This window comes from Penicillium pulvis, assembly GCF_028828015.1.
Source record: "Penicillium pulvis strain IBT 33274 chromosome Unknown contig_5_segment0_segment0, whole genome shotgun sequence".
NCBI classification, from domain to species: domain Eukaryota; kingdom Fungi; phylum Ascomycota; class Eurotiomycetes; order Eurotiales; family Aspergillaceae; genus Penicillium; species Penicillium pulvis.
Window position 1 is genome coordinate 1,894,598 of NW_026643078.1, and position 16,901 is coordinate 1,911,498.

The window sequence follows — 16,901 nt, forward strand, 5'->3', positions numbered from 1 at the left end:
GTGTTCAAGCTGTCGTACTACTTCGACTTGTTTCCGTTACGAGGCTCTGTTCTGCCATGGGATTCCTATACCAAAACAGCACAAGTGCGAACTGAATTCAATACTCTTTCAAAGATGCCGGCATTTTTATGTTATGTTCCAAATTCCCATTCACTGTATATGCCAAAAAGCCGATGCAATAAGTATCCATGATGTCAATATTGTCAAAGTGTGCGAAATGGTACTTCAAATAGCCTTCTTGATGAAATAACAATTCGGCTGACTTGACTATTCCAGATTGAAAAGTAGGTTTAGAATATACTCACCTGGGCACGTCAATCAACAATATATTATGATAAAATGGATGTTCTGTATCAGGAGAAGAAGCGCTAAATAAGCTCTGAAGCCCAGTTGCAGAGATGTAGTAGCTGATAAGCTTCGCTTGGGATTGCTTTTCGGTGCCTGATACAGAGGTCATTGAGTTGCTCTGGGGTAGACGGGGCGTGGAGTACACAACTTCGGTCTTTGAACGGACACGAAGATTAGCAATGTAGGTTTAATGATATCAAACTCAGCCCAAGTGCGATAACTATGACAAGACTTTACGAATCTATCAAAGTTTTGTTATCGAGCTCCAAGGTTTCACCAAATGCATGTTGCATGCAAAAAGAAATATAATCATGGATGATCCATCCCTGAGTCGAGTTTGCTTTCGACGAGTCCGGATCAATCCAAATGTCGAGCTTGTTGTCTATTCATCAGGGCGACTAGCCTGTGTGCTTCGGGTCGTAGGTGTTCTCATTTGTATTCTGTCCAGTCCGGGTCGTGTGCCCGCCTGGTTGTTAAGTTCCCATCTTTGTACTGGTGTACGTTCTTGTTGCAGCCTGCGGTCCACGGGTCGGGCTACCCTGTGGCACTGGCCTTCAGTGCCCCTGGGACACTGTCAACTGTGTACCGAGTTCCAAGGCGTTAACCACTTAGATAAAGTCTCACACAAAAAGTGAAAATTAAATTAAAGTAACCATTAAGAAATTTATTTTGAAGATGCCAGAATAATGAACGCCCCCCAGAATACAACTCGGACCTCCACAACGACCACACACAAGCTCAGCGCCAAATATCACGCAATACAGCAGACTTAGAAGTCCAACTCGACATCATCTTGGTTATCGGTCGACTGCGTAGCAGCCTCGACACCTTGCTGCATAGCATTGAGGTGCTCAAACTTGTAGGTGTCCTCACCGAGACTCCATGCCATAACACCACCAAGGTTCTTAGCGCCAACAATATCGCTGAACTTGCGGGCAATGAGCTCAGGAGTATCCCAAGTCCAGAAGAGGTTGTCCTTGCTATCCCAGTAGTACTGTCCACCGAGCTTGTCATCAGTCTTTCCGTCCTTCTGGGCGCGGCGCCAGGAGTCGGTGATGGAGATGCCCTTGCAGGTTCCGTAGTCGGAAAGGCAGCCAGCTTGGCAGAAGTCGTCGGCGGTTCCACTGGAAACATATTAGTGAGCTTTATTCATCGGATAGGAATTTGAGTAAAGCTGGGTTGTCTCACCAGTTTCCGTAGGCACTGCAGCATGATCCCTCAGGGCACTTAGTCTTCTCATCGAATCCACACTTGCCATTGGTGGAAATGGTAAGGTTCGTAGGAGCAGGAGAATCAGTGCTAGCCTCGAAGGTGATAGCGCCAGATTTTCCATTGTCACTTCCGTCGTCATTCTCGAGCTTGACAACGGCACATCCGATGGGGTTGGTATCACAGTCCGAGTTGGGGTCAGTGGTGAACCACTTAGCGTAGTAAGCGAAACCGAGGTTGATCTTCTCGGGGTCAAGTCCCATGTCCAAGTACTCGTTGATACAATCCAGGGAGCCCTGGACGCTTGTCTGGTGGGAAGTGACGTTGTCACGACGGTTCATAAGATCGTAGCTCATAACGTTGACCATATCGACGGATTCCCAGATCTTAGGGCCTGTCTCCTTGGTGAAAGCGATCATGTCTTGCTTGCGTCCTGGGACGGCGATGGAGAGGGTCTTGTTGCCAATCGCTTTGCGGACTTCGGCAAGGAACTCGGGGTAAGTCTCGATTTCGGAGACCTTGTCTTTGTTGGGGACTTGTTTGTATGTTTGACCGTTGCCACCGGGGTATTCCCAGTCAATGTCTGTTTATGTCAGTGGATGCCTGTCAAGGTTTGTTGGAGAAGGCTTTGACTTACCAACACCATCAAATCCGTTGGCATCTAGCATCGCAGCGATATTCTTTGCGTAGCGCTGACGAGTGGTGGCATCCTTTGCTCCATCTGAGAAACCAGCTTCATCACCCCATCCACCGATAGCAATCATCAGCTTGGCGTCATCGCTGAAACGCTTGCGGAAGCTATCCGGGGACTCGAAAGGGGTGAATGATGCAGGCGAGTCGGAGTTGAACATCTTGGATGGGGCAAAGGCCATGATAGCATGGTCAATGTATGCCGTTTCGTTCTTGCCTGGCAGATCTGTGACATGATATCTGCAATAGCTTGTTAGATTATGTCCTTGGTATATTCCTGATCATAACCTACTCGTCAATGTACATAGCAAACCGCATAGCGGCAGCACCGTGAGCGGCCAAGAGGCCGAGGGCGAGGTTCCTCAACATGGCTAATCACGCGATGCTCGTAGAAATTAAATAAGAAGAAATATGAAATGAATGAATGAATGTAAAACTTTATATAGACAAACCCAGTTGCCAATGCAAGATGATCGCTCCAAAAAATGAGGGAGCACAAAAGGATGAGAGAGAAAGAAGAATCACTAGAAAGACGCGAGATTAAAGCACTTTTAGCAGATTTGGTCACAACATGCCCTCGTCGATCATGCCCCATGGGGAGTTCCGTAGCTCATGACCTGCAGTGTAGAGCATGTAGACTATGGGTCCAAGTGTGGAGTATGTATACCATCCCTGTAGTAAAAGTGGGGGCCATCTCCTAGTAATTTGCTCGATGGAAAAGCGCCACAGCCGATGGAATGTCGGGCAGTACAATTGCTCTATAACCCATTAGCTGCTAGAGTGATTTAGTGTTTCGCTCTCCGCAGTTTTTAAGGGAGATCCGATCTCAGAAAGTGTAAAATGTGGTGGTGAGATTGAACTGCGGCAATGGTTACCGGCGCCTGGACATCGTTTGCCCGCATACCAGCCTTGTTGCACATTCATATCCCTCCCGCACACATTCCTTTGACATCATGGAATATTAGTTTCTTGGAACTGATCTAACAGCCCGAGAGTTTGGTCCGCATTTTATTAAATCTGGCCAGACCTATTTTCGTCTCGCTAAGGTTCTGCCACGGAATGGATGTTTGGAAGATGTGGGATATTGACCCGAGGTGCAATTATTGAGGCCAGAGACAATAATTTGTCCAATGCAGTAATCTAGGGGTATAGGGAGAAAATCCAGAACGCCGCACCTATGTGACAATAATGGGTAAGGAAAAAGAAAAATAACAGCTGGAGATAATTCAGTTCCAGTGTCTTCGAATGATTGGTCGCGCTGGGTCCCATGGACCAATGACCACATTTTTGTATTTCTGGAGCCCTATGAGCCACCAACTACAGCCACCCATCACGAGTGCTGTAAGGATGCCGCCGAGGACAGACCCAATGATGGCTGATGCCCATCCACCACTCAGGGTCATGCCGACAGCGCCTCCAGCAATGATGACCAGGGCGAGCGTCAGCATCGCATGACCAGTCCAGGACTTCTGTCTGAGTTGGCGACGGAAAATAGGAAACAGCCCGAATACTTCCATGGAAAAAAGCATCAAACTGAACACATGTGTGGTAGACGGCAGGCGAGACGCAAGTACAGTAGACGCCATCACAGCTGCGTTGGTAGACAAAGAAGCAGGAAACTTGGTGGTGGCGCCTGCGCCCTCGCCGCTTCCGTAGTCGAAAGAGAATATATTCATGATTAAAAGCCAGCAGCTCATGGCCCAGATGGAGTCACTCGCAGTTGATTTGGTAAGGGATTTCAGGATGGGACTAAGTCCCAACAGCGCGAAATAGATTAAAAAGGCGGATTTGACAGTAGAAAAACGCTGTTGGTTGCGTGAGGAGAACAATGATGGTCGGTCGACGTCCGGGTCATCTGCATTGCGCATGGCAGAAGTAGACGTAGATTCGCGTCGTGATGCAGAAGTCGTATCTAAATTTCCATTGGTATCATTATTCCGATTGGGCGAGTTCTCCTTCGACTCATTGCCAGACATTGTCAACCCGAGCCCGTGGATGGCGCTGATCTTCGGGTCACTAGGAAGCGAATCATGGGGAGCTGGGTTAACAGCGCTTGTCCCAGAACTTGAGCTGGATCCATCATCACCGAGGTTTGCATTAGCCAGTTGAGAAAGCTCCGTCTGCTCTTCCCAGATCCAGTTGTCCCAGAGGATCCAACCCATGGCCGTCCCAACGCTGCCCCAGCAAACAATAGAGACGGGGCTCACGCGGTCCTGAACGATCCCGACGAAACAGCAAACGAATATCACAACCGAACAAACATGTTGGACGATGACGGTCGAATCAGAGACCAGCGGCCAGAAATCGTAAGGCCGCACTCGGGGATTGCGTTGAAGATGATCCAAGAACGTTTCCGTATCAGTGTAGTTGTCCGGATCTACCAATCGAGTCCCGTTAGTATCTCACGATGCAGAAACAATATGACAGTAAACAATCTCAGGAAGACAACGTACAAGATTGTTTTACCCAAAGCAACTTCTTCCAAGCTCCTTTCCTCCTCCGCCGTCCCCCCGTACTACCCAATTTCCGCGGGTCCTTCCGCCCGGTATCCAACACCCCACGCGGGGGTCGCAAGGTGCCACCACTGCTTACAGGGAGACTCTCATTATAACTGCCAGGCGCAGAGCGAGCTTTGGAGTGTGATGGCGCAAAGTATGCATCTTCTGGTGCCAGGCGATTAGGATCAGGGATTCGGTCCTGCTCAAAAGGGTTGCCGCGGTTTGGGTGGGTGTCGACGGGGATTGGAGGAGGGATAGAGAGCGAGGAAGGTGGGGGAGTCATTGAGGTGGTATGGCTAGCATCGGGGCATGGTGCAGAGCGAGCGACGGGGTTTAAAGCTGATGGTTACCTGGCTTGGGAACGCGCAATCCCACGTGTTGGTCGATACGGAGTCACGTGTGATGCGACGGCCGAATTTCCGATTTGGGACGATTCTATAGTTCTAGTGCTAAGAATGCATGAACTGTGTTCAAAGTTTACATTCAGATCAGACTAGAGTACAAACGAATATTTGAGCCATGTCAATATCATAAATCACTTTGCATCATCAATTTGAGACCAGTGTAGCTTCGACAGTCAAGGGACCAGCAGGCTTCATCGCAGTAATACCGACTTCATCTTGGTACAAAGAAAGCTTCTTGATATCATCACAAAGAAGATCAAATTCATCTTCACACCCTTCTCCAATGTATCGAGGCTCCTCCTGTCCAGGTACTTTGCACAAAAGTGCCATCTCACGGAAGAAATCCTTATCCTGGTAGAATTCACGAGCTTTGTTGAAGACAGCACGACTGTCAGTCTGGTCGTTGAAAGCAAAAATTCGGACATTGGGTGAAGTATCAGACCGTAGTTTGAAACGGATAGGCGGGGGCGAAAACAGATTTCGGCAAACACGAGTGGAAGCAACAACACCCTCTTCATCCGACTCATACTTGATGCCTTGCTTCTCGGAGTACGGGGCAGGCATAGTATCGGATTCTGGACTGTGAAAGGTTACAGGGCGGCTTTGAGCGCTCTTTCTTGGAGTAATCGGGGTCGGGCTTTTCTCAGTCTTAATTGGTTTCGACTGCTTGTTTCGCTTCTCAAGGGTAAACCATCCGGGGCGGAAAGGAATATCGATTCCTTCTGGGGCCCAAACCCAAATACCACAATTTTCATTCTCAAATCCTTGTGCAAGTCCAAGCCAGGCAACGACATACAGGCCCTGAAAGCCAGTCCCTCTCATGTTTGGGGGGCGGCAGTTCGCAGCGCAATCCACAAAAACCTCTGGTGCTTTCTCTGAATGTAAGATCATAAGGTTGTACATGCGGAACTTCGGACGCGTGACTGTTATCTTGAAGATCGATACCTCATATTCGTCACCTTCTTGATCGAAGATCTTGAAATTCTCCCATTTCTGGGTTCCCTCGGTTCGCCCCTTCCATTGACAAGGGGGCGCTTCAAGCGGATTGTTCTGATGCCATTCGTCAAGTATCTGAAGAAGATGGAGTGGAAGACACTTTGCAGGTCCCCGGTATTTCTGAATCTTCCAATTGCCAGGCGAACGTGTTGGGGAAAACGTAAAAGTCTGCAGGAATCGAGAGGCCTTTTTGGGAGTCTCTTTGATCTCAGAGAGTCCGGTTTTCTCAAAGAGCTCGTAACTGACTCGTGGAGCATGTGGATCTAGAAAGTGCTCTGGTGTAGTCACCATTTGGGTGTAGGGAGGGCCCACATCATAGTGCTTGATGGCGTCGTCGATCTCGGTGAGGGCATCGGAGTCATGGGTTGAGGCTCGGTCGGCTCGGTTTTTCTCCAATCCATCTTGTGCCAACATGGATGTATCATCAATAACATCTTTCATTGTCACATCAGCTGTTTGCTCGGATACGAGAGCCGGCGAGCGGAGGGGCGATCTCATCTCGGTCACCAAACCCTCCTCGTTGAATTCAGAGAGGGGAGACACGCTGCTTGATGAAGATTTTGTAACCGACAGGCTCTCTTTACCATTCTGAAGACGATTGATATGACAATTGATAGGATGAAGCTCTGCACAGCCATCGTCTGCGGCTGCGAGAGTTAGCCAGAGATCTGGCAGGTGGTTCTGCGAGTCCGCCATCTTGGCCAAGTCTCAAGGGGCAATCTTGATCAAGACTGTGATGTGTGTTTGGAAGAGCACGTAGATTTTTATGAATAGTAAGTGGTTGTGGCAGGAAGAGATTGACGGGAAACGGAGAGCAAAGTGTAGCGGTTTGTGACTGAGTGAGAGCAACTGCAGTAAGCAAACTCTTGAAAAGGCCTAGATATTCACGCATTATGCTAATCGAAAACAAGAGAACGGTTGGAAGACAGTTTTAAGATTTCCATGAGATGTACTTGTTACAAGAATGCTGAAAGCGCTTGTCATCATTCTACCTGCCAGACGATTTTTCTAGTAAGTCTATTGAGGAAGATGCGGGTATATGAATGTTTTGGCTGTGGAAAAGTGGTGAGCACCAATAGCACAGAGAATGCAGCAGTAGTAACAGACTAACAGTTGCAAAATCCCGACACTGGCTCACTCTCTCCAAGCGAATTTGACCGAGGGGTTGACGAATTGGACGTTCAAGGGGTATCTTGATTCTTCAAATATAAAGGAGAAAGAGTACTTAGCCCTATGAGCAGGCGTCATTTTGTTGATTCAACACGCTGTTGACGACGTTCTTGACCGCCTGCGGTGCTCCCAAATCGTCGATGCTGTTCCGGCGACCCCAATTTTGCGGTTGTCGGCGAATGAAGGCGCCGACAGCGCCCAGGTAGCCCTCATGCCGCAGGAAATATGCCTGCTTTTCACCCTTGGACCAGAATTTAATGGCGTAGGAAAGTGTGTTCATCGTCTGGCGGTGCCCGCGGATAAAGGAGCCTCCAAAATATATATGCTTGACTCCATGCTTTTCCGATTGCAGATAAGCAATTTGGCCAATGTTGTTACTGCAATGTGTTAGTTTTGGATGGAGCATAAGCGGACAAGACCAAGTACGTACCTGATAGCATAAAGAAGGCTCCGGCTCATATCTTCATGGCGGAAATTGACTCCGCCGTTAGTGTGTTCCTCATCGTCGCGGATCAAGCCCTCGCCGTCTTCGGCTCCCCGCTCGGCAGCATTCTTCAAGCGGAAGACCTTCCCAAAGGTGCTGGCGATTGCTGTGCTCTTCAGTCCAATTTTGCTGTAGTCCATACCATAAATATCCCCAACCAGCATGTCCACTCCGCTGTTATCCCCAACATCCGCCATGGCCAGCATGTCGTCGAAGGTCCGAGCGCCCGTAAGCAAAGACATAATCCCCCAGAATGTGCCACCACCCAAGTGTGTTCCCCCGACTCGTTCAAACTGCCTTGGGCCAGACACCTTGATCATGGAAACGCCGGATCCGATATTGACGAGGAGGTAGGGGTAAACGTCCGGTCGGGCCTCGGCAAACTGCATCGGCTCCGTGTCCGAGTCATTATAGGTGAATACTTCGTTGGGGATCTCGGTGATAAAGAAATCCAGACCTAGTAAACTGTCAGATATGTGCCGAGGGATTCGGCTCTCTTTGGGGCGACGTACCAATGATTAAACATTCCATCTCTTCTTCTCGCAGAATGTTCACGTCCAGCGCCGCTTTCAACTTGTCATAGAACTTGAAAGCGCCCCCTCCAGTAGCCACCACGCATAGCTCATCCCGGACCGAGGTATTGCGCTTCTCATGTTCCTCCTTTAATTGTCGGATAAAATTGATGCAGATGTCGATCCGGTGGGTCTCAAAGTTGATGAAATTCAAGCGTCCACCATTGTCGGCCGCGTCCAATTCTCTAGTATAGTAGACTAGCTTTGCCAACGATCCACCGATCTAGAGGTTTGGGAATTCTGGTCAGCTATTGTTCTGTGGCCCTTGTGGCCGTGGTCGCATGCTCTCCCTTTTTTTTTCTTGTAAATTGCGGGGCATCGCGGTGCGGGGCACATAGCAGGGTCAACAACTCACATCGACAGCAACATGACTGACCACACCAGTGTGATGAGGTAGTCGAATGTCTTTATTCTCATAGTGAACACCGTCGGTCTGAACGGGACTTCTGGCCCGAGGTTCATCGTCGACAATGAACGCGCCCGTCACATTGATTTTGACAGTACCGGGATTGGTGATAGCTTCTTCTAGGCGGCTCCGACGGCCATCTGGCTCCATTCGATCGGAAGGAGTCATGACAGTGGTGATGTAGGAGAGAGCTCGGGGAAGCTGATCAAGTTAAGGGAGAAGCGTGCCCACGCTTACGGCGTACATTTTCTACCCGGACCTCGGGACCCACATATGCCGAACGCAACCGCCGAGCTGTACGGACCCTACGGAGTAGGAACAGAAGTCCTGGTGGTCCGGGTATAAAAGTGGATCATGATATGCAGGGACCTCAAAACTAACTTCTGATATTTAGATATGGCGTGCCATAGCAGTGTATGGCATGATTCCGGTTGGTTAAGAAGATGATCGCTTTGCACTAAACCTGATGCAGCTATCCATAGATCTATCTTTTCATCGTTGCACTAAGAGCTTACATACCAGGTACAGTTTGTTCAATATTACTTTTGGAAAAAAAACAGAATGTCGAACAGGCTCTGTTACAATTGTTCAACATGTGGTAATGTCTCTTCTGGTTTGAAAAAGGAGAGGCTTTTGGATATCTTCATGTAGGTCTAGATCATGTTGTCTTGGTGAAAAGGTGGAATAATACAAATACTGTGAGACAACAATATCGCACGAACCAAGATGATGCGTATTATTATGACTTGAAATGATGAATAGAGAGGAGAATGAGGGGAGATTCACGTCTGCCTTCTCGCGATACCCTATTTCAACGACGAGTACAAACAAATTTGTCACGCCTCACCTCGTTTGTTTTGTTCATCTCCTCTCTCTTCCTTCTCGCTCTCTTCTCCTTTCTCAACCTCCCCGCTCCTCGTGCTTTCTTATTCACGATCGACCGGTTTCCCTTCTTCCTTCCTCCCTTCCTCTGATATCTTCATACCGACTTGACAACACCATCGTTGAGTTTCCCTCCAGCCTTTCAAGGCAACTCACTGCCCTTCTTTCCTCCCACAACTCACTTCCCCGATTTTCACCACTCGCTATGGATTTCACCGAGGCTTATGTGGAAAACAATCCCGAGGAGGTTACAGTCATTGAGACGCCTGCCGGTAAGCCTTCACCATTGAACTACATGGAGTACTCGGCCGCGGACGCCCACGAGTGGGCCTCCATGGCCGCTTCCAATACCGCTCCAGCTACTCCTGAAGCCGATCCAGCTTTTACTTACGTCGCTCTAGCTCCCACTGACGCCAATCCGGCTGACCAAAACGCTCTCGAGCATGGATGGGGTGAGCGTACTGCATTCAACTATGATGAGGACGGCGCCAAGGAAAGCCATGATTGGGCTTCTAATGCCGCTCGCTACGAGTGGAAGGGTGAGTATGATGAGAGCGCCATAGGGCCCCGTAATGAAGACCTGGAGAAGATGCTTTTCGACAGCGATTTGATCCCTCGAGCTGGTAATCGCGTCAGCGAGTGAGTATTTTCCATTTTACTTTGATTCATCAATGGTCATGGCTCACATAAGTTTCTGATAGATTGACTGACAGCTTGGCTGTCGTCTGTGACAGTCAGACTCCCATTGCCGCAGTCAAAGAGGTATGTTTCTCGTGGATTGGCTCTATCAGGTCTATCTAACCTTACTCAGTGGGACGATGCGGGCCTGCACCCTATTATGCGAGAGAATGTGCGGCTCTGTCTTTATGACAAGCCGACTGCTATTCAGTCTTTCGCTTTGCCTGCTGTTAGCAGTGGCAAAGATCTGATCGGTATTGCACACACAGGTGATTACTTACTTGATCTACATCTCATGTCTCTTCTCTGACTTTTTTCAAGGATCCGGTAAAACCGGTGCTTTTCTGATTCCCATCTTGTCGGATCTGATGGGCAAGGCCAAGAAGTTGGCTGCGGCAAGACCCAATCTTGCTGAAGAGTTCATTCCTTCGGTTCACGGTGTTACAGCCGAACCACTTGTTCTGATTGTCTGCCCCACTCGGGAGCTCGCTACTCAGATCTTTGACGAAACACGTCGCCTGTGCTATCGTTCTATGCTCCGCCCATGCGTCGCATATGGAGGAGCTCCTGTTCGTCTCCAACGGGAGGAACTTATGAAGGGATGTGATATTCTCATTGGAAGCCCTGGTCGTATTATCGATTTCATGGGCCAGCCCAATGTTTTGTCACTCCGCCGTGTGAGGTATGTTTTTGCTTTGACCTTGCCATACGGTATGAGCCACTGATATTTGAATAGATACACGGTCATTGATGAGGCTGATGAGCTGCTTCATTTTGACTGGGAGGAGGATTTTAAGAAGATAATGTCCGGTGGAGGTATGTTATGTTGAGATATATATACTTCCAACCCCTAAACTGACTCGCAACTAGATATGAATGAAGACGAGGATCATCGCTACATGATGTTCTCTGCTACTTTCGATAAGGAGTGTCGCCGGCTTGCACGCACCTACATGATGAAGGATTACATCCGTGTCCGTGTTGGCCGTCCCGGCAGTTCGCACCTGATGGTGTCCCAGCGGGTAAGTATAGATGCTCACTAGATGATTATAACTGCTAACTGAGCTGGTTCGAAAAAGGTGTTTGAGGTTCCTGACTCTGGGAAGAAGACAAGACTTTACGAGACCATTATGAGCCACATGCCGACTCGCACTTTGGTTTTCGTCAACAGCAAGACTCAAGTCGACTTTGTCGACGATTACCTCTACAACCAGGGTCTGCCGTGTACCTCAATCCACTCCGACCGTACTCAGCGCGAGCGTGAAGATGCTATGTAAGTATCTATACATTCTTCTTTTCTTCCTATTCTGTGCTCATGAATCAATTAGCCGCGCCTTCCGCACTGCAGAGTGCCCCATCCTCGTCGCTACTGGCATTTCTGCCAGAGGCCTGGATATTGTGAACGTGATGCACGTCATTAATTATGACCTACCCAAAGCTCATCATGGTGGTATCACCGAATACATCCACCGGATTGGTATGTCTCAATTCACTTCCTCTTGTTTATATAGCCCGCTGACTTCCAGCTGTATAGGCCGTACAGCTCGCATTGGCAATGAAGGAATCGCAACCTCCTTCTACAACGATCGCGACGAGGACATAGCTCCTGCACTTGTTAAGATTCTCTTAGAAACCAAGCAAGATATCCCTGAATGTCTTCAGCAATTCCGTCCCGAGGAGGATGCGGTCACCTTTGACGATGACACTGATCAGGAGGAGGATGGCGACGATAAGAAGAATGGTGATGGCGACAAGGCGGCCTTTTCGGGGGATGAGTCCAAAACCGTGGACTCTGATGATAATCGCCAGTCTCGCTGGACTCGCGAGGATACAAAGAAGGAAGAAGTTCAACCCGAATGGTAATTGCTGGTACACTTGATGTCGCCTCCTCTCTGCGCATCTTGTCCCGCTCAGTATCGCCCTTCATTCACCATTTCCTTTTTTCTCGCTCCATAATGACTGCATTGTTACGCATTCCGGTTTGTGTCTCGTTTCAGCGGCAGATTCCTCGTTTCGCTTCATGCGTTGGGATATTTTCGCCCTTTTTACGGGAACAAAATGTTGTTCCCTTTACCGCTCATATCCAGGTTCTTTATTGAACCACTTATCTTGCATCCATATCGCAGCTTCCATATTGTTTTTCAGGGCACGCCCGTGGGAGGACCGTTGAACTTAAAAAGCTTCGTCGAGTTCTGAGCATTCGTTGAATTCTGAAGCTCCATCGAATTTTTCACTTTTCTTTTTGCTTCTATCTTCACGAGGGTTCGGTTACCAGCGTGTCATTATGTCTGTGAAACTCGGTTGAGACTCAGACGCTTGTCTTTGTTTCGGGGAAATATTGCTCGGAGGACTTTATTGATTTCCAGTGTATCTATTTTCCATTTCCGCACTTTTTTCTAGCTGGGCCAGGAACAAAAATACTTTGCATTTCTTATCATTTTCCCAAATCTTCCAAAATTGACGGTTTCGCCAGTCTCGACCATCGTGCCTTCTTCAAATGCGGAAACGCTCAGTGCAGAGTAATCAATGTGGACTTTGATCCTTGTAGAATCTGTTCAAAGCGACATTATTCTTCGCCAATACCAAGTAACCACAATCTCATCATGTTATTCCCCCGGCTATCTCACCTCCCATGCCTCCTTACCCTCTCCTTGCTCCAACAAGCAACAAGCCGCTTCCACGCATACGTCGACCCCCCAAACTGGATTGACACAGATGGCTACAGATCCCAGACCCCGAAGAATCAAGTCCCCATGCCATCGCTTGTAATTGACACCTTCCAAACCGCCATTCACAATGACCTGGGATTCTGGCACGGTGCTGGCGAGGATCTACCCGTGTACCATGAACCGGGTTTCGTACGCCTCGAGCCCACGGACCCTGATCAGAACTTTCACACACAATTCAACATTCATGGGTGCTTCAGCCTGATTCCTTGGCAGAACCAGTTCTTGCACGTGGTCTTCGAGGGAACAGAGGAGTTTACTGTCTCGCTGAATGAACACAACATTGACTGTGAGCCACTGCGGGCCCCGTTTCCAGGTGTATCGGATGGCGTGCAAGCCTCACGATACGTTATGAGGACACAGTTTGGATCTGGGCCTGGCAATGATGGTGCAAACAGTGGTAAACCGAGCCAGTTGACAACTCGAGAACGTAAATTGTGGCGCAAAGCTTACCGAGCGAACAATGGGAGTTGCCTAGAAGACGGTGATGATAGCGATGGAAATGACTATGGAGATGGCAGCAACGAAGACAACGACGACGACGCCGACCAAGGTTCTGCTTCGACGGAGAAGACAGAGCTCTTCATTCCGCTTTCTCATTTCCGTATCAATCATAACCGTGTTGTTTCGATTTCTTTCACTGGTTTCTATACAAATGTCACGCTGACTCTGCGTCGAATCGAATTCGTCTCGACTGTTCCTCCACCTTCGGCGGAGAATAACGGCTTCCTCATACCCGAGAAAAAACCCAGTGGCACCCTGGTTCTGCGCTGCTCTCGACCGAACTCGTTTGCGTTTGGCATTGATGATGGGCAGCCGAGATTTGCGCAGGATGTCATGCGCATTCTTGATGAGGAGGGTATCCGGGCAACTTTCTTTGTTGTTGGGGCTGGGTTAACTGATCAAAGTACCAACTTTACCAATTTCTATCGGGAGATGATAGGGAAGGGGCATCAGGTTGCTTTGCATTCGAATACTCATCCTAAGTATGCTTCGCTCTCTTTGATGCGTCGCCTTAGGCTAACGGTGACAGAATGGAAGCTCTGCCAACGATAGACCTGATCGATGAAGAGATCGTTCGAGCTATACAGATCTTGCATGATGAACTAAATCTCCAATGTAAAGCTGCCTTGGTCACTGTCAAATACCGAACTAACAATTTTGAAAAGCACGATACTTCCGTCCCCCGTTTGGAACCGTTGGTGCCCGCATGCGAGAGCAACTTGCCAAGCGGATCCCCAATCCATCCATCGTTAACTGGAGCGTCGACGTCGAAGATTGGCTGTGGGCTAATACATCCAAACCTGAGAAGCAACTGGAGGCATTCTACCGTGATGTCGCACGAGGCGGAAACCTCGCCGTCTTGCACTTTTTGAATCCGACAACCGTGGAATATCTTCCGCAATTCATCCGGCACGTCAAGGCTGTGGGGTTGAACATTATGCGTGTAGATCAGTGCTTGGAGGACCCCGATAGCCCTCCTCTCTGAAATACGGGAATTTGGACAAGTTGAGGAGTGATTCCCATGCTGGGCATGTATTTTTAGTGTAGGTCTGTGTACCTTTAGCTCCCGTCAAGTTGAGAAATTCTTTCTGTCAATCTGACATCCATTCAGAAATGCTATCCAAACACCAAGCCAGAATCATGATAAACCAAGGTATAATACCACACTGGACCACGACAAAAGACATTTAAACTAACCAAAATGCCGCGCATATGATGCCAATCCCCAATCCAATCCCAAGCAGCAACCAAATCATGACAAGCCATAATAAAACAGGCGTTGACAAATGTCAAGCGGGCAATCGGCTGATAAATAAAAAACACAACGCTTCCAAAATATGATGGTGTCCAATTATTCACCATAGTCAGGAGCCCGACAAATCCCACTAGCATCCATCATCTCCTGGATGCGACTTGGCAGCCATCCGGAAGCAACACTACCGCTAGTCTGCGAGACACCAAGACGGGGTCTATGGCCCGTGAAACAGGTACCGTCCCGGAAAGAGAACTGTACACATTTTTTCGAGACTTCGCAGACCTCACGACAGTCTTCAAAGGTCGTAGCAAAAGGCTGCTCTTCATCCGAAAAGTTATCCCAGTTCAATCTTGTAGGCTGGGTAGCCATTTCGGGGTAGAGCCATTCACGGAAGACATCACTATGAAGGAGGATGTGTTTGTTTTTCTGGTGAAATGTTAGTATAACGGTTCCAAGCCCCAGGGAAAGAGAAGCAGACTTACATCGTGCCAACGGTTCTGCTCAAATTTCCACAGCTTTTCAATCTCATTTGATGAAAGGTGATGAAACGCGACAGCAATGAAACACCAAGGCAACCGATACAGATCCGTCGTAAATTCATCCAACTCCCCCAGGTTCGAGTTCTGCAAGATCGGCCAGGAGAAGTGTAGATTGATCCCGAGATCTGCAAGAACCCGTCCTAACACACAATCACCCGCCCAATGCCCATTTGTATAATCATCCAAATCAGCCCGTCTGCGCTCATACTCATCCGACGCAGCCTTCAACGCCGGGTTCGAAAGCATAAAGCCCGAGCCTCCGTGCGCGAAGATCGTCTCCGCGATCTGTGTCTCGGTGCCCAGGTAGACGGGTTTCTTGGGATCGAAGTGTTCAAGCCAGGCTAGCAGTGTCGGCCAGGACATATAGGTATCAGCCTCCATGAAGACAAACCATTTCGCATCAGGCTTGTATGCGTATGCTTCTTGCGCCATTGGCAGGAACTTCCATTTATCCAATTTCCACCCTGGGTTATTCGGTTTCCCAATTGCGGAATTGGCTTCATCGGCGAAGTCTCCTTGTTCTAGACCCTCGCGTCCGTATTGCTTAAGTCGATTGTAGATGTTGAAGTCCTCGACTTGCGCTGTGACATCCCGGTCCATAGTGCGGAGCGCATCGTGGACCGTGACGCCTTCAATCTCCTCTTCGAAGTCGGAGTAGATCACATAGTGCGGGATGCAGCGGAAGGTCGTGGAAAAGTGGATGGGGACTTTATCGCGGGCTTCTGTGACGCCGGTTTTCATGACGACTAGGACATCTTCAATGCCCGGAAGTGGAGGACAGACAGGCTCGGGTTCGCCGGTGTTCTGCTCTTTGGAGTCGACATTGTGGCTGTATCTGTTTGTCCGGGACCCCGAGTACCGAAATCTGGTCTTTTGTGGCGTGAGGTTGGATTGTAGGGAGGTGAAGTGGTAGAGGAAGAAGAGGGCGGCGATGGCGGCGATTGCGAGGAATCGGCGGCTTACTCGTCGCCGGGGGACCATTTTGGATTGTTGTCAATGGCCCGTGGCTGCCTTGAGATCATCATGAGAAAAGACAGGTCTCCTGCGGGCCTGGAAAGAATTCCAGGGTTCGAGTACCCGAGCTCTGGCGATGACGATCAGCCAGGCCGCGTCTCCTTTCTGTGGCTGACACAGCGGGACGCGTTAGCGGTGGATCTTGCGTCTATGCAGGTACTTTTTGGCGGGGAAGGGTTTGTTTCCTTTATAGGGGCTTGAAGGGTTTGAAACATACTTCCGACTTCAATATCAGGTCTAGAATATAACGGATTTGTTTCCAATTGATTATGCTGTTCCAAGTTCCTGGATTCCCTGCCCCCCTTGATCATTGTGGTGATCCTTGTCGTCGATCACCCCGGCTGTGGAATGAACGGTTCACTAGCACAGAGTATATTTGGTGGCGGCAACATTGGTATCAATAGATCTAGATTATGATAGCAATTTATTTTTTATAAGGAATTGATACAGCAAGAAGCATGCATCTAACATACTGTAGACTCGGGACAAAAATAAGCTTTTTGAACCACACGTTCCGATCTTCCTC

General features: G+C 48.9%; 7 protein-coding genes across 7 annotated transcripts; 2 read left to right on the forward strand and 5 right to left on the reverse strand.

Annotated features, from left to right (window-relative positions):
* Window positions 1-1,117: 1,117 nt before the first annotated feature.
* Window positions 1,118-2,616, reverse strand: N7503_007282 (CAZyme family GH18; the record flags this gene model as incomplete). The annotated part of the gene is made up of 4 exons (XM_057066829.1): window positions 1,118-1,472; window positions 1,537-2,140; window positions 2,195-2,487; window positions 2,540-2,616. 4 exons carry the CDS (start codon window positions 2,614-2,616, stop codon window positions 1,118-1,120), a joined length of 1,329 nt encoding a protein of 442 aa, XP_056920510.1.
* An 857-nt stretch (window positions 2,617-3,473) lies between these two features.
* Window positions 3,474-5,028, reverse strand: pigc (phosphatidylinositol N-acetylglucosaminyltransferase; the record flags this gene model as incomplete). Its single annotated transcript, XM_057066830.1, has 2 exons — window positions 3,474-4,624; window positions 4,701-5,028. The coding sequence occupies 2 exons, from the start codon at window positions 5,026-5,028 to the stop codon at window positions 3,474-3,476; spliced, it is 1,479 nt and encodes a 492-aa protein (XP_056920511.1).
* Window positions 5,029-5,293: 265 nt separating this feature from the next.
* N7503_007284 (uncharacterized protein) lies at window positions 5,294-6,841 on the reverse strand (the record flags this gene model as incomplete). Its single annotated transcript, XM_057066831.1, has 1 exon — window positions 5,294-6,841. The coding sequence occupies one exon, from the start codon at window positions 6,839-6,841 to the stop codon at window positions 5,294-5,296; it is 1,548 nt and encodes a 515-aa protein (XP_056920512.1).
* Window positions 6,842-7,376: 535 nt separating this feature from the next.
* N7503_007285 (pantothenate kinase) lies at window positions 7,377-8,945 on the reverse strand (the record flags this gene model as incomplete). The annotated part of the gene is made up of 4 exons (XM_057066832.1): window positions 7,377-7,692; window positions 7,746-8,256; window positions 8,312-8,594; window positions 8,727-8,945. The coding sequence occupies 4 exons, from the start codon at window positions 8,943-8,945 to the stop codon at window positions 7,377-7,379; spliced, it is 1,329 nt and encodes a 442-aa protein (XP_056920513.1).
* A 919-nt stretch (window positions 8,946-9,864) lies between these two features.
* On the forward strand, window positions 9,865-12,200 carry N7503_007286 (DEAD/DEAH box helicase; the record flags this gene model as incomplete). Its single annotated transcript, XM_057066833.1, has 9 exons — window positions 9,865-10,298; window positions 10,361-10,421; window positions 10,471-10,606; window positions 10,659-11,019; window positions 11,074-11,153; window positions 11,208-11,359; window positions 11,417-11,610; window positions 11,666-11,814; window positions 11,872-12,200. 9 exons carry the CDS (start codon window positions 9,865-9,867, stop codon window positions 12,198-12,200), a joined length of 1,896 nt encoding a protein of 631 aa, XP_056920514.1.
* A 740-nt stretch (window positions 12,201-12,940) lies between these two features.
* On the forward strand, window positions 12,941-14,552 carry N7503_007287 (polysaccharide deacetylase family protein; the record flags this gene model as incomplete). Its single annotated transcript, XM_057066834.1, has 3 exons — window positions 12,941-14,049; window positions 14,097-14,182; window positions 14,233-14,552. 3 exons carry the CDS (start codon window positions 12,941-12,943, stop codon window positions 14,550-14,552), a joined length of 1,515 nt encoding a protein of 504 aa, XP_056920515.1.
* A 366-nt stretch (window positions 14,553-14,918) lies between these two features.
* N7503_007288 (glycosyltransferase family 31 protein) lies at window positions 14,919-16,342 on the reverse strand (the record flags this gene model as incomplete). The annotated part of the gene is made up of 2 exons (XM_057066835.1): window positions 14,919-15,248; window positions 15,305-16,342. 2 exons carry the CDS (start codon window positions 16,340-16,342, stop codon window positions 14,919-14,921), a joined length of 1,368 nt encoding a protein of 455 aa, XP_056920516.1.
* Window positions 16,343-16,901: the final 559 nt, after the last annotated feature.